General features: G+C 44.5%; 1 protein-coding gene across 3 annotated transcripts in view; it reads left to right on the top strand.

Annotated features, from left to right (window-relative positions):
• Nucleotides 1–17,174, top strand: part of TTC8 (tetratricopeptide repeat domain 8) — a 120,516-nt gene that overhangs the window by 17,985 nt on the left and 85,357 nt on the right. For all 3 annotated transcript variants that reach the window (XM_033953210.1, XM_033953209.1, XM_033953212.1), the window contains exons 2-3: nt 15,994–16,114; nt 17,021–17,084. In XM_033953210.1, coding sequence (XP_033809101.1) covers nt 16,030–16,114; nt 17,021–17,084 — 149 coding nt within the window. In that variant the 5' untranslated portion in view covers nt 15,994–16,029. The remainder of the gene's footprint in view (nt 1–15,993; nt 16,115–17,020; nt 17,085–17,174) is intronic.

Genomic DNA, 17,174 nt, shown 5'->3' with positions numbered 1-17,174 from the left:
CAGTGGTGTGGAATTTAGGCAGATAGGAGAAGGCAGGGCCGCCATCAGAAATTTCTGGGTCCCTTACTGAGCAATCCTATTGGGCCCCCCACGCACCCCTTCCCCCCCCCCCCCGACCCCCCTTCTTCCATGGGCCGAATACACACATACTTTTCTCTGTCGCCGCACTCTTTGACCAAAAGATTTGTAAGCCTGCAACCACGTCAAGGTAGACTATTTCAGCAGGGCCCTAACCTAACCTAAACTAAACTAATCTATACCTATCTATTCTAAACTAACATATGTCTAATACTGAAGTAATAACAAACTAACAAACATCTGCATAATAAATAACTAATAAATAATAGTGCTAGTAGTTATAATTCACTTTTAAATGTAAAATCTCAGTTAAGGTTCTTTGTAGGCCAGAAGTAGATCACAATTGCACAATATTTTTTGTAACAAGTATTAAATGTGTTTTTATAAATATTGTAAGCTTAATAAATATATCAGAAAAACTACACATCTGAGCGCATATCTGAACATACACATCTGTATGATCCCATCCTCCTCAGCTTGCCTATAGCTGCATCATGCATGTTAAAAATGTACGATATGTTGATATGTGCACCTTCTTTCCTTCCCATCCATCCTCCTCAGCCTGTCTTTACACATCCACAGCTGCATGTTAATGATGATATGTATATGTTATGATGATAAATAAGTGCATATGAGCACATCATTAACATGCAGCTATGGATGAATATAAAAAAGAAACAATATTCTGTACAATTGTCAATTTATAAATCAGCGTCTTCTCCCCATTCTCTCTTCCCCATTTCCCTTCAGCGTCCTCAGCCCACTCTCTTTCCACTTTCCTTCAGCTCACGCACAAAAAAACAAGCAAGTAATTTATATCATTTTCATTCTATTCATTCATAGAAATTAGAGTCTAAATAATGACAGTCACATAACAAAACATGATTTTACAAAAATAATTCCCTGCACAGTCAAGCCTGCAAGGATTACTAGATGTCTTTCAGCAGCTACCCTCCCTCCCTCCCCCTTACCTTTGTGGCCAAGTCAAAATGATCTACCAACAATAAAATTTTAAAAACACAAAGCATGCTGTACGCAGAGAAAATGTTAATTATCATTTATATTCCGTGGGTTTTCAAAGAGGTCAAGGCAGATGACTTTATGCAATGTCACCTCAGTAACAACTATACAAAAATAGACAAATATTTCCCCTCCCTTTTTACTAAAACGCTATAGCGGTTTTTAGCGCAGGGAACTGCGCTGAATGCCCCACGCTGCTCTCAACGCTCATAGGCTCCCTGCGCTAAAAAACACTATTGCGGTTTAGTAAAAGGGGGCCATAGTGCAAAATATAGACAGCATATATAAATTCTCAAAGCAGACACATTTTGATCACTAAATTGAAAATAAAATCATTTTTCCTACCTTTGGTAATTTCATCAGTCTCTGGTTGCACTTTATTCTTCTGACTGTGCATCCAATATTTCTTCCCTTCTTTCAGCCTCCTGTATGCTTCCTCTCCTCCAGATCTCATTCCCTCCCCAAACTTTTTCTTTGTTTCACCCTGCCCCTTCTTTCTTTTTCTCTCTCTCCATACCCCCTTTCTTTCTGTATGTCTGGTTTTCTCTCTCACCCTACTCCCTTCTTTCTTTCTCTCTCCACACCCTCTTTCGTTCTGTATGTCTGTCTTTCTCTCTCTCTCCGTGCCCCATTTTTCTTTGTTTCACCCTGCCCCCCCTTTCTTTCTTTCTCCCTGCCCTCCCCTATGCCACCACCATTGGGAAAATGCTGCCACCGCCACTGGGGAATAGGCTGCTACTGCCGCCATCGGGAACAGGTCGGCGCCGAGTTCGCCCTGCTTCGCTTCCCCACGCGGCCGACCAATTCTCGCCACCCGACGTCAATTCTAACGTCGGAGAGGACGTTCTAGGTCAGCCAGGCAGCAATTGGCTGGTCCAGAACGTCCTCTCCGACGTCAGAATTGACGCGAGTGGCGAGAGTTGGTCAGCCCCACAGGGAAAAGCAGGGAGAACTTGGCGCCGGCCTGTTCCGATGGCGGCGGTGGCACTCAAGTGGCTATAGAGCCGCAGTTTGCCGGCCTAGAGAGAACACTGGAGGGTGGCCAGCTATGCACCCCCTTGGGTCGTAAACTCGGGGCGGGGCGGACCGCCCCCCCCTCCCCCACCTTGGTTTGCCACTATCTGTACCTCACTCCCTCCCTATGACCAAAAATTCTCCTTTCTTCTATTCCTCATGCACACAACCATCTCTTTCCCTCCCTTCCTCACTCCCAAGTCCATGCCTTCTGTGTCCAAAAATACATTCCCTCCCCCACCTCAGCATCTCTTTCCCTCCCTTCCTCTCTCCCAAGTCCATGCCTTCTGTGTCCAAAAACCCATTCCCTTCCCCACCTCAGCATCCCTTTCCCTCCCTTCCTCTCTCCCAAGTTCATGCCTTGTGTCCAAAACGCACTCCCTCCCCCTTTTGTGTTCCGCGTTTGCCTCCCAGCCCATCTTTGCAACTTTCTCAGCAAAACGAAGCTTGAGCCGAGAGGCTTGTCTCCTGTTTCCTGCCTGCCCTGCCGCGCACAAATAGCCGACCAGAAGTATTTTCCGATGTCAGCGCTGACGTCGGAGGGCAGGCTTTGCTTAAGCCCTCCCTCCGACGTCAGCGCTGACATCGGGGAACACTTCCGATTGGCTATATGTGAGCGGCAGGGCAGGAAGAAACAGAAGACGAGCCTCGCGGCTCGAGATGTATTTAACTTCGCGGGTCCCCCGTCTAGCTCTCTCCTGCGCACCTGGGGCGGACCGCCCCCCCCCCCCCTGCACCGGTCCGCGGACCGGCGGTTGAAGAACTGTGGCCTAGGACCCTGGGGGAGCCCGGGCCCCCTGTCAGCTCCGGGCCCCTGAATGCAGGACTGGTAGTACTGCCCTGATGGTGGCCCTGGGAGAAGGAAGAGTAATTCCTTCCTTGCACGGGAAAAATATTGTTGAAGATTTTGCAATGTTTTCCATATTTCTAACTGAATCCATGCAGTTATTGGGATCCCAGTTATACAGTACTAATAGTTGATCATGGCTGGTATCATCCCTCAAGTGCTGCTACTTTAGCATCTAGCTGCCCTTTGTAGATGATTATCTGTATATTATTTATTTATTTATTTAGACTGTCCTTCCAAAAGACCCCAGAACGGGTTTTGCAATAAGATCTGTTGCTTCATCTGTTTGAATTTGCATGAATTTATTTTATTGAAAGTTAAGCCAGAGTAAAATTAAACAGATGTCTGTAGGCTCTAGTATTAATTACAGGCGCTAGGGCAATGCTGTTAGTGTAGTATCAAGGACATGGTAATTATGATATTATCAGACTTAAATTTCAGCTTTCTTTTCACAATATCTTATCACCAGTCCATAACTTTAGGCAATCTGGAAATGGAGTTGGGGGGGTGTCGGGTCAAAAGCGCGCCGGGACAAAGGCACGCGCAGACAACTGAGCGCAACGCGGAGGCGCGTGCCGAAGAAAATGACTGTTTAAAGGGCTCTGACAGGGGGTGTGGGGGGGAATCCCCCCACTTTACTTTATACAGATCGCATCGCGTTGGGGGGTGTTTGGGGAGTTGTAACCCCCCACATTTTACTGAAAACTTCACTTTTTCCCTAAAAAATAGGGAAACAGTTAAGTTTCCAGTATAATGAGGGTGGTTACAACCCTCCAAACCCCCCACAACACCGCCGCGATCTGTATTAAGTAAAGTGGGGGGGGGTTCCCCAACAAAACCCCCCATCGGAGCCCCTAAAAACACTCTTTTTCATCGGCGCGCACTTCCATCTTGTGCTCAGTTGTCGGCACGCGCCTTTGTCTTTGGCGGTTTTGTCTATGAACCATTGGGGTGGGGAGGAAGGGTCTCAGCAACGCTGTGCACCCTTATATAGAGGGCTTAGGTTCTATTCTCAGCGCAAATTTTCTCACTCAGTGGGATGACTGAGAATACCCTTTTCGAAAGGTATTCAGGGATTTCCTAATGATCAGATTTAGAACCCATGATTGTAAGATTCCAGAAGGAGCCCTTGTGAGTTTATCTGGCTGAGAAGTGTTTGACTGTGCTAAGTGAGTACGGAGACCATATAAAATAAGAGTAGTTGTAAATGAAGATTCATGGCACCTGATCTCCCATCCTTGGTTCCAAGTTTGATGGAAGTCCAAAGAAACAGGGTAAAACTACTATACCCACCTAACCCCTCTGTTCCCACACTCCATCCAAAATAAAATCTGGTACTTTTTAAAATAAATAAAATGGCAAATTTTCTATTTAGTATGTACCTGTTATATAATATTTAGGGCTCCTTTTACTAAGGTATGTGCGCACTACAATGCCACGCGCGCTAAACGCTAACACCTCCATAGAGCTTGCATTAGTCTTTTTCATTTAGCGCATGGTTTGCGCGCGCTAGTCTTCAGCATGCGCTAAAATCTCTAGTGCTCCTTAGTAAAAGGAGCCCTAAATATTGCACATAAAAATGGGCAAATAAATCATGCAATTAGGTAGGCTGCATTATTGTGGAACCTATGTTGAAGTTTCTCAGTTCTTGATTCACACTTTTGGCAGCTATGGCTTAAAATAAAATCTCACCCTCTTTGCTGAGGACACACATCAGCCATGCCAGTTTTAATTGGCTTCATAATACTAATCTGTATCTTTGCATATATGCCAACTGGTTTCAAGGCAGCTTTTACAATTTTTGACACATCACACAGCAACTAGATTACACAAAGATAGAAGTATATTAGCTCTGCGGTGGCACATATATCTCTTCGCTTTGTTTATCATTTGGCCACTTACTGATGAAAAATAATAGCCAAATCATCCTTTCTGGATTCCAATTATTTCTATCATAGTACCTTTCAATCTCCTGGGCTCTTTTGTAAACAAAGAAGAAACTAGCAGGGAGGAAATACTCTGAAGACTAGCCCTTGGTCACTATTCAATGAAGGCTCTCGACAAAGTATTCAAAGACAAGGAGGTAACGCTCCAAAAGAAGATCAGACTTGTACACGCACTCATTTTCTACTCTGTTGCAGATTGTGGTATCATCCGCAAAGAGGCAAATCTTACCTTGTAGCCCTGCAGCAATATCATTTATAAAAATGTTAAAAAGAACAGGCCCAAGAACAGAACCTTGAGGCACACCACTGGTAACATCCCTTTCCTCAGAGCGATCTCCATTTATTACGACCTTCTGTTGCCTTCCACTCAACCAGTTCTTGACCCAGCCCGTCACTTTGGGACCCATCACGGGGGCACTCAGTTGATTTACTAGACGTCTGTGTGGAACACTGTCTAAGGCTTTGCTAAAATCTAAATACACCACATCTAGTGCACATCCTCTATCCAATTCTCTGGTCACCCTGTCAAAGAAATTGATCAGATTTGCTCTGACAAGACCTATCTCTAGTGAATCCATGTTGCCTTCGGTCCTGTAATCCACTGGATCCCAGAAACTTCACCATTCTCTGTTTTAAAAGCGTTTCCATTAATTTGCTTACCACAGAAGTCAGACTTATTGGCCAGTAATTCCCTACTTCTTCTTTACTTCCACTTTTGTGGAGAGGGTCCACATCCATCCTTCTCCAGTCCTCCGGTACCACTCCAGACTCTAGAGACTCATTGAAAAACTCAGTCAGCGAAGCTACAAGAACTTCCCTAAGTTCCTTCAGCACCCTCAGATGTACTGTACACCATCTGGCCCCATCGCTTTTACCTACTTTTATTTTATCTAGCTCCTCATGAACACAACCCTCTAAGAATTAATCAGGGTCTACAACTCCTCCATCCCTATTCATGTTTGTCTTCTGTGGTCCCGCTCACTGCGCTTCAGCAGTGAACACAGAACAGAAATATTTGTTAAGCAATTCAGCCTTTTCTTTATTAGTTTCCACATATTTCTCCCCTTCACCTTTGAGTCTCACAATGCCACTTTTGCACTTCTTCCTATCCCTATATCCAATATCTAAAAAATGTCTTGTCTCTCTGTTTTACCATGTCAGCTATTTTTTTTCTTCCATTTGCATCTTTGCTTTCCTGACCACACGACCAGCCTCTATTAACTTTTCCAGATATTTTTGCCTGTCTTCCTCTTTCTGCGATTTTTTGTAGTTTATGAAAGCTAACCTCTTATTCCTTACTTTCTCAGCTACTACTCTTGAGAACCAAAAGCGGCCTTCTTTTCCTCGTACTTTTACTTACTTGCCTCACAGAAAGGTTTGTAATTCTTACAATTACTCCTTTCAGTTTAGCCCACTGCGTTTCCACTCCATCCAGACAACAATTCCTTGATGTAATCCCCCCATCCATATAACGCTACTCCCTCTCCTTTTCTTCCTACTCTGTCTTTTCTGAACAGATTATAGCCCGGTATAACTACATCCCAGTCATGGTTATCCATGAACCACGTCTCTGTGATTGCCACTTTATGCAACTCATCTTTTTCCATCACAGCTTCTAGATCTAGAATCTTGTTTCCCATACTTTAGACAGTGCCCCCTTTCCCATCTGTTTAGAGGTTTTCAGTGATTTACTTACCTGAGAGGTTATACTCACCTGGGGTCTTTGATCACCCTGCCCCATCACTTCTAGTTTAAAGCCCTCTTCATTAAATTAGCCAGCCTGCTGCCAAAGACACTTCTTCCCGTCCTACTCAGCAGCCCTTGGAAAATCATCCTATGGTCCAGGTAGCCAAACACTCTCGATGACACCATCCATGTAGCCATGTAGCTTCTCTGCCCTTTGTTCTGCAATTCAGAACAGTAAGGTGCCAAAGCTCTCCTTTTTCCAGGGACTTCTGCAGAGTAATCATTGAACAGAAGCAATGGGGTACCATTATACTCTAAACCGTCCCTTCTTCCTGTACCAGGGCCATTATGCACTCCTTGTCTATGAAGTTGAGAATGTGGGTCACCACAGGTCTAGGACTCGGGGCACCATCTTTTTGGGGGGCCTTCCCTATGAATCCTCTCAGTCTGCACATACATGCTCGACAGCATGAGGTGCACCGCCTCCGGTATCCAGGATTCCATGAGGGATTTCAACTCAGAGTCCTTTATAGTTTCCGGGAGCTCCACCAGCCGAATGTTATTGCTCTGGCCCTGGTTCTCTTGGTCTTCAATGCAAGAGTGCAGCACTTGACATCGTATCTCCAACTCGCGTAGCTGAGCTTCCATCGCAGTAGACCGATCTTTATTGTGCGAGAGCCACTGTTCTGTTTGAGTGAAGCGACATCTCCGACACTCTAGTCTAGACCATCTTTAATTATCCTCCACCATCACCTGCAATTTCTAAAGGCGATAATCTATTACTGCAAAGAGGCTCTTTTAGTTCTTTGACGGCCTCATCTTGCAGGGTAACTATTGGGGTTGGAGTTCGTGCAGACGCCATAAGAACATAAGAATTGCCTCTGACGGGTCAGACCAGGGGTCCATCGTGCCCGGCAGTCCGCTCCTGCGGCGGCCCCCCAGGTCCATGACCTGTAAGTGTTCCCTACCTAACCTAAAATGTCCATACCCTGTTCGTTCAATGTCCTGTAAGGTAAACCTTTATCTGTACCCTGTTATCCCCTTCGCTTCCAGGAAGTCATCCAGTCCCTTTTTGAACCCCTGAATTGTACTCTGACCTATCACCTCTCCGGGAAGCGCATTCCAGGTGTCCACCACCCGTTGAGCGAAGAAGAACTTCTCTGCATTCGTTATAAATCTGTCTCCTCCCAGTTTTTCCGAATGACCTCTTGTTTTTGTTGTCCCCGCTAGTCTAAAGAATCTGTCCCTCTCCACACCCTTCATGACTTTACAAGTCTCCATCATGTCCCCTCTCAGTCTCCGCCTCTCCAGGGTAAAGAGCCCCAGCCCGTCCAACCGCTCGGCATATGAAAGGTTCTCCATGCCCCCTATCATCCTCGTTGCTCTCCTCCGGACCCTCTCGAGTATTGCCACGTCCCCCTCGAGGCACGGCGACCAGTATCAGACACAGCACTCCAGATGTGGGCGCACCATCGCTCGATACAGCGGCAGGACAACTTCGCTCGCTCTGGCAGTGACACCTCCCTTGATAACGCCCAACATTCTGCCCGCTCTCCTTGAGGCCGCTGCACACTGCGCCGCCGGCTTCATTGTGTTATCCACCAATACCCCCAAGTCTTTTTCTAGGTTGCCTTTCCCCAGTACCCTCCCTCCCATCGTAGAGCTGTACATGGAGTTCCCCTTCCCTATGTGCAAGACCTTACATTTCTCCACATTGAAGCCCATCTGCCATCTTTTTGCCCACTCACTCAGTTTGTTCTATGAAGTTTTAGAATGTGAGCCCCTTGGAGACAAAAGTACTTGTGTATACCAAATATAAACTGCTTTGGGTTCTTGCATAGAAAGAGAGTATATCAGATCCATGACTTAATAAACAGTCTCCCTCTCAACCCCATCCTGGTTAGCATCTAGTTCACTAGATTAAATTGTTAAACTAGGATTGGATCACAGACAGTAAGTGGGGGGCCATCTTGATAGAATCCTCCCTGCGCTTCTCTCTAGTTGGCCTTGGAGTTTTCATTTGCATACAACGGAGTCCCAAGAAAGAGATCCCTCCACTGCCCCAGGGATCAATCTGTCAAGTGTCCTGTACAGTTAGCAAAGGTTCTTGTGCACCGTTTGCAGAAAATAGCTTGGTATAAGGCAAGATTTAGATGGAGGGGGTCAAGAGCTGAAGTGAAGAACCACCGCTCAGCTGTATATGATTCTTTTTAATGTTTTTGTAAATGAATATTGTGAAAGAGCTGTTAGGTATATCTCTATATAGAAAACCATAGAAGCATAGAAAAATGAAGACAAATAAAGACCATTTGGCCTATCTTGTGTGCCTATCCTTTACATCTACTATCCCTTGCTCTCCGTTAGAGATCCAGTGTACCTGTCCCAAGCTTTCTTGAATTCAGATATACAATACTGTGGTGGGACCGAGATATGCCAGCCAGGCAAGGGCCTGACTCAAGCTACCGGCGCACAATCCAGTGCTCCCTGGAATGCCAGTCAGCCCAATATCAGTTCCAAAAAAAATATCTTTATTTCTCAGTTTCCAGCCCATGGGCCTGACCTCTCCATAAGTCTGATAATCCTTATTTCAGACATCTACCGTACTTTAGCAACACAGTTCATAACTGAAACCTTTTAAAATGTTCATCATGTTAATCCACTTTATGTCAAAATACCGGCTTTCTGTGTACAGTCCGTCTGCTTGCTTTAACTCAGATCATGCAGCCGTTTGTGCAAGGACTTCCTCTCCATGTTCATTAGCTACCAGGCGGGGCCTGGCAGTCCCCTGCCTTTACTTTTCCTTCTTCAACGTGGACCTTAGGAAATTGGAAGACTGGGCATCCAAATGGCAGATGAAATTTAATGTGGACAAATGCAAAGTGATGCACATTGGGAAGAATAACCTGAATCACAGTTACTGGATGCTAGGGTCCACCTTGGGGGTTAGCGGCCAAGAAAAGGATCTGGATGTCATTGTAGACAATACGATGAAACCTTCCGCCCAATGTGCGGCGGTGTCCAAAAAAGCAAATAGGATGCTAGGAATTATTTTCAAAGGGATGGTTAACAAGACTAAGAGTGTTATAATGCCCCTGTATCGCTCCATGGTGCGTCCTCATCTGGAGTATTGTGTTCAATTCTGGTCTTTTCTCAAGAAAGATATAGTGGCACTAGAAAAGGGTCAAAGAAGAGCGACCAAGTTGGTAAAGGGGATGGAACTCCTCTCGTATGAGGAAAGATTAAAACGGTTAGGGCTCTTCAGCTTGGAAAAGAGACAGCTAAGGGGAGATATGATTGAAGTCTACAAAATCCTGAGTGGAGTAGAATGGGTACAAATGGATCGATTTTTCACTGTCAAAAATTACAAAGACTAGGGGACACTCGATGAAGTTATAGGGAAATTCTTTTAAAACCAATTGGAGGAAATTTTTTTTTTTTCAGTCAGAGAATAGTTAAACTCTGGAACGCATTGTCAGAGGATGTGGTAAGAGCGGATAGCGTAGCTAGTTTTAAGAAAGGTTTGGACAAGTTCCTGGAGGAATAGTCCATAGTCTGTTATTGAGAAAGCTACAGGGGAAGCCACTGCTTGCCCTGTATTGGTAGCATGAAATATTGCTAAATCTTGGTTTTTGGCCAGGTACTAGTGACCTGGATTGGCCACCGTGAGAACGGGCTACTGGGCTTGATGGACCATTGGTCTGACCCAGTAAGGCTAGTCTTATATTCTTACTATAGAAACTATACCAGCATTCCACAAACACTCTGGCTGCTTTCTTTAACTCAGTTCATGCAGCCGTTTGTGCAAGGACCTCTTGTCCATGCTCATTAGCCACCAGGTGGGACCTGGCAGCCCCCTGTCTTTACTGTTCTTTCTTCAGTGCTACTATAAGTACTATACTACATTTTTTGGGCACTATTTTAGGAGACTCTGTCCTGACCTCCTAACACTTTCCCACTACTGAGCTGTCTCTAAAACCTGGGCTAGTGTGGAAGGGATCCGTGCCACCCTTTTATTGATATGATAGTCGATATCCTGCCTAAGTTCTCACTGTACAGTGCCTCAGTGTCTTTAAGCCAGAATTCCTACTACCACAGTTCTGGCTAACTTATTCACCCTCACCCGAAGTCATGTCACATTCACTTTTAAAACATTCACTCACATTCACAGACATGAGAGAAGCCACTACTTGCCCTGGATCGGTGGCATGGAATTGGGTTTTTGCCAGGAACTTGTGACTTGGATTGGCCTCCATGAAGACAGGATACTGGGCTAGATGGGCCATTGGTCTTATGTTCTTACATCTTTATATTTCACCTTTAACCTATTTATCAAGTATATTTACTCACTCAGTTCTCAGGCATACTTTCTTCAGCTTCCGAGATTTGTTCCATATCATATTCCTCCTGATACATATCTGTGAAACTTCCTTCTATTTCCATGAAGTTTTCCTCTCCAGGCAGCTGTTCCCGAGGGGAGGGGGGGGACAAATGTTGCCATGGGACAGCTTCTGGACAAACCTCCTCTAAGGAACCCTCCCTCCAAGTAAGCCTTTCACTTGGAGCTCTATTTCTGCCGACTGTCCCCTTTACGAGGCGGAGGTAAAAGAGCTAGTTTCTTTTCACAGCGTTCTAGCGTGGCTCTGAAGTTTTCCTCCCTCAGCGTTCCAGGCTCACAGTTGTGTCTGATTTATTCCTGTAGGGTTCCTATGCTGCTCTGTCTCCCGTGGCAACAGAAGGCTGTACACTGAGCACTGCGGCTCTCCCTGTCGCGCCGCTTCCTTTAAACCTTTTCATGGCAGATACTACTGTGTGGGTTAACGGGAGATTTTGCAGACTGCTTCTAAAAGGAACGATAGGGAATCATGGCAGGACCTTTAGACTTTTCTGTGTTATCCCCTATCAGCTGCACTTCTGGTCTGTTTCTAACATTCATAACTGGTTTCAGGGATCTGTTCCCTTCCCTAGGAATGGGAGCAGTTTTAGCCAGAGCTGGAATTGTTTCAGGATTTACGCTAGGCTCTTCCCTGCCACCATTTCCACGCATTCGCCACCCTTTCTGTGGGAAAAGTATTTTCTTTTCTTTTTTTTAATATGGTTTTATTGAGAATGGCAAATGGCCCAGGCAGGCAAGTACAAGCAGCAGATTAACAATAACAATAGGTTACTTCTGATTCTATCTTCTTTTACCTTCATCCTATGCCCTCTCATTCCTGAGTTTCCTTTCAACAGAAAGACTCGCCTCATATGCATTTATGCCATGTAGGTATTTAAACCTCTCTCGCATATCTTCCCTCTCCCACCTTTCCTCCAAAATATGCATATTGAGATATTTAAGTCTGTGCTCGTATGCTTTATAACGAAGACCACTGACCATTTGTAGTAGCTGTCTTATAGACCAGTGGTCTTAAACTCAAATCCTTTGCAGGGCCACATTTTGGATTTGTAGATACTTGGAGGGCTGCAGGAAAAAAATAGTTAATGTCTTATTAAAGAAATGACAATTTTGCATGAGGTAAAACTTTTTATAGTTTATAAATCTCACCCCCCCCCCCTCCGAAGGCCTACATGTTCTCCCCCTGCTTTGCAGCATCCTCCAGCTTCCCCCTGGCCTCCCAGTCTTAGTTTTAGCTAATTACCACAGCCTGCAGAGAGGATCACCGGTGCTGTAGCATTCCTTGCAGGCTGCTATCGGCCTCCGCAGCATGTTCCCTCTGCAGCAGTCCCACCCCTTCCCTGACGTCAGGAGCAGGATCGTGGCAGAGGAAACGTGCTGCTGAGGACTGCAGTCTGTAAGAATCACTACAGCACCAGCAATCCTCTCTGCAGGCTGCGGTAATTATCTGAAGGTAAGAGTGGGAGGCTAGGGGGGAAGCTGGAGGAAGCTGCAAAGAGTGGGCATCACTAGTACAGACCGAGGGCCGCAAAATAGTATCTGGTGGGCCGCATGTGGCCCCCGGGCCGCAGGTTTGAGACCACTGTTCTAGACTGACCATCCCGTTTTATATCATTTTGAAGGTGCAGTTTCCAGAATTGTTCTCGATATTGTAATCAAGCCTCATAAGTCTAATACAGGGGCATCATTACCTCTTTTTCCTACTGACCATTCCTCTCCCTTTGCATCTGAGCATCTTTCTAGCTTTCGTTCAACTTTTCTACCTGTTTGGCCACCTTAAGATCATGCGTATAATCCTACCCAGGTCCCACTCTTCTCTTGTGCACAGAAGTTCCTCACCCACTAAACTGTACCTTTCCCTCGGGTTTTTGCAGCACAAATGCATGTGCCTGCATTTCTTAGCATTAAATCTAAGCTACCAGATCCAGGTTTTGCTAGTTCCTTCCTCATGTTATCAGGGATGTCTTCCATATTGCAGATTTTGATATCATGTACAAAGAGGCAAACTTTACCAGACAGTCCTTTGGCATACAATATCTCTTAGAAAAAAGTTAAAAATAACAGGTCCAAGTACCGAATCTTGTAGCACATCACTGATAATATCCCTTTCCTCAGAATGAGCTCCATTTACCACTACCTTTTTTGTTGCCTTCTCTTCAATCAGTTCCTAACCCAGTCCATCACTTGGGGCCCATACTGATACCAAAAATACTCAACAGAATAGACAACCTGGAAAATCTGGATAAGATGAGGAGGGATCTAATGAATCTTAGAATTTGGCAACTAAGATATAATGGTCAAAAATGCAGGGTATTGCATTTGGGCTGCCAAAACCCGAGAGTGGACTAGGGAGTAAAATACTTTTGTGCATGAAAGAGGGAATGATCCTATAAGATGCTCTTAAAATGCCCAAATGAATAAAAAAAAAAGTCAGAAAGGTGCTTGGGAGCATAGGAAGAATAATAACCAATAGAAAAAGGGAAGTGATAGTGTCTGTCTTAAGCCACTGTTCAGACTTCATTTGGATACTGTGTACAATTCAGGAGATAGTACTTTGCAGAACAATATAACCAGGATGGAGTCAGTCTAGAGGACAGCTACTAAAAAGGTCAGTGGTCTTTGTCATAAAACATGTGGGGACAGACTTAAAAGTCTCAATATGTATTCTCTGGAAGAAAGGCAGATGAGAATAGATAAGATAAGAGACATTCCTCTGGATAAATGCACATGGAGTAGGCCTTTTTCTACTGAAAGGAAGCTTTGGAGCACAGGGACTTATGATGAAAGTGAGAGGAGACAGACTCAAGAATAATCTACAGCAGTGTATCTCAAACTGTGCTTCCTGAGATTTCAGGTGTGCCACGGCACACTGGGAAGGAGGAGAGGCGCTGGCACCAGCGACTGCCTACAGGCGGCGAGAGGCATGTCCTGTAGGCAATCAGTGGGTGCTAGCACCTCTACTCTCTGGCCCTCTTCCCTGCTAGCACCCCCCATTGGCATCTCAGGGCCCTTCTGTAGGGCCTTCGTGCATGTGTGGCCATCGAAGTGATGAAGTCGCACATGATGTCATCACGGTGACATCTGCACACTTCCAGGTGCCTCGTGCCGCGGCCAGTAGCTTTAGTGTGCCATGGCTCAAGAAAGTTTGCGGGACACTGATCTATAGGAATTGCTAATGGAAAGGGTAGAGAGTGTGTGGAATAGCCTCCAGTGGAGGTGATGGAGATGAGGACCATATGTGAAGCTAACTCAATGATTAAGCTAAAGCACTTCATTCATGTGTAGCAAAGTGATAACTCCAAAACAATAGGCAATTGAAGCAAAGTAGCAAATCTCTAAAATGGAATGCCACTTAATTGAAGCTCTTTAACAATCTTAACAATGAGATCCATCTACAAGCATTGAAGTGGCAAAAAAAAAATAGTGACTCTCTAATAAAGAAAACCACTTAGCTCAAAACTTCAAAAAGACATCTTGAGCTCCTTCATGAAACTTTATAGAGGAGCAGAGCCGCACCAAATGTTTGTACTGCTGATGCTGTGTGAACCAATGATTCGATGGGACCCATTTCGCCAAAAGAGGCTTCTTCAAGGTAAATTATTAGCCCTTGTGTTTTACACACAGAATCCGGCAACCCAAAGAAAGCGCACTACTTCATGTTGTTCTTCAATGGTGCAATCTTGCAATGGAGCGTCCATGTTTCTGACCTCGTGGCTGCCACATGACTAAAGGCCGAGCGCTGCACTGTGCATGGACGAACTGTCCAACATAAGAATTGCCGCTGCTGGGTCAGACCAGTGGTCCATCATGCCCAGCAGTCCGCTCACACGGCGGCCCTCTGGTCAAAGACCAGCACCCTAACTGAGACGAGCCCTACCTGCGTACGTTCCGGTTCAGCAGGAACTTGTCTAACTTTGTCTTGAATCCCTGGAGGGTGTTTTCCCCTATAACAGCCTCCGGAAGAGCGTTCCAGTTTTCTACCACTCTCTTGATGAAGAAGAACTTTCTTACGTTTGTACGGAATCTATCCCCTTTTGCATTTCGCTAGCTTTGTTCCGGTTATTGCATAATTTAGCAATTGCCTTTTAATTTTTGATTACAAGTTGTTTGTCGTACAAGTTACTTGTTATTGCCAGTATGAAATCTGCCGACGACTACTTAATGGTTATAGACCAGAAATACATTGTCTGCAGACTTTGCTACCTACCCGTGTGGACTAGTTAAAACCAGTTCATCAATACTGTACATGTCTTCCTGATTTGTGGATAGTAGTCTAGAGCAGAATAATGTTACTATGCCTGGAACAGAATGAGAGGAGATTCTCTCTCTTTCACCACAGACTAGGGAAGCGGGATGTGCTCATGGAAATTATCCATTTAGAGGAGAAAACCTACACCACTATTTTTAAAGACTGTATGTCATATAGAGTTCAGAGCTCCATATCATGTTGCACAAAGGTAAAATGCCAGGTCAGTGTACAGAAGGCTTCATCAGATAAATCTCATAATGTTCCAACTAAATAAATATTTCAGGATTCTAACTGGAGCTTATTTCAGTAATATATTCATATTGTGCGCTAGTCTTTTTTTCTTTTTCATGTAAGTTTCGTGGGTAATTCCTAGGCAGGCAGGAAGGTTTGCTCTATAGTTTTTCTTGCAACCAAAAATGTATTGAGGTCACAGGTGTTTTACTACTCTAAAAACCTAGGATTGGCAAAAGAAAATGTGGTCTGTACTAGAGCTTTAGGGATTAAACAGCTGTGGAATAATGTCCACAAGCAAATAAGAGTTCAGAGGTATGTGCTAAGATATGCCGAGATGCTACAGGTAATATGAGCTCTATCTGCATGAAATTGTGAAATGACCATTTTTTATCATTTTATTTTAGAAGGAAATGTAGAAGATATTGTCATGTATTTTGCCATAGCTTCAATTGTATTTCTCGTTAAAATAATGTTTTAAGTTGCTTTGCTAGCAATGTACATGTTTGTCTTCTGCTTTCTAATGCAGGCTGCTTGGAGTCTGAAGACAAGAGCACTGACTGAGATGGTTTATGTGGATGAAATTGATGTAGATCAGGAAGGGATTGCAGAAATGGTCTTGGATGAGAATGCTATTGCTCAAGTGGCACGTATGTATAAGATTTCAGATTAACTAATTTCAGAAAATACACTTTACAGCACCCAAAGGTACTAGGGTAGAGAACATACCTCTGATTCATTAACACCGTGATTGAAGGATTGAAGCCTGAGAGGCCAGCAACGTGCTCAAGAGACGATTGGACAAATACATGGGGTTGTTACAGCGTTATGCTTAAAAGATGGATTCTCGTAGGAGAGGGGATTCTAGAGTGGGCAGATTTGTTGAGGGAGGGTTCTTGAATGGGCAGACTTGTTGGGCCGCCGGCCCTTATCTGCCGTCATACTCTATGTTTCTATGTTTCTAACCTTCTTGGAGGTCACCCCTTCCTCCCGCAAAGGAGCCAACTGAAATTCCTCTGAACATTTGGATTTTATTTTTGCTTGGAGCTTTCACATGTCATCCAAATAGTGTTTACCAAAATCCTAAATAGTTGGACCAAGAGGGATTTAACGCCAGCTTATACAAAGCTGTGTGGGCTGGCAAGGTAAATGCTTCGCCGCTCATAGAATTCCTATGAACGTCGGAACATTTACCTCATCGGCCCATGTTAGAAACCTCTACTGCAGCTTTGTAAAATGAACCCTAGATCTTCTATGGAATAAACAAACTCGGATGTTGCAGCTACCATCTTTCAAATAGCAAACAGGATCTGCAATGTCATCTTTTGCTTTGACTACATTTTAAGTTGAATGTTAACACCTAAATGCTAATCAAATAATGTCAGGGAATAGGACTTGATGCACCGCCTTTCTGTGGTTACAATCAAAGCGGTTTACATAATATATACAGGTATTTATTTTGTACCTGGGACAGTTGGGGAGGGGTGTTAAGTGACTTTCCCAGAGTTACAAAGAGCTGCAGTGAATGAACTGTTGTACTTTCTCTTACTGTACAGGTCCTGGAACATCTCTGAAGCTCCCTGGCACTAGTCAGGTTGGAGGACCCAGCCCTGCTGTAAGGTAACAGCACAAAAGTTATGTGTGAAATGTTTTGTATGTTAATTTCCAGCAGATCATAACCAGTGACCACTAGAAGATACTGTCTTGATT

This window comes from Geotrypetes seraphini, chromosome 7 (genome assembly GCF_902459505.1).
Source record: "Geotrypetes seraphini chromosome 7, aGeoSer1.1, whole genome shotgun sequence".
Taxonomy (NCBI): Eukaryota; Metazoa; Chordata; class Amphibia; order Gymnophiona; family Dermophiidae; genus Geotrypetes; species Geotrypetes seraphini.
The sequence above is the reverse complement of the archived record's forward strand: the minus strand, read 5'-3'. Positions and strand labels throughout refer to the sequence as shown.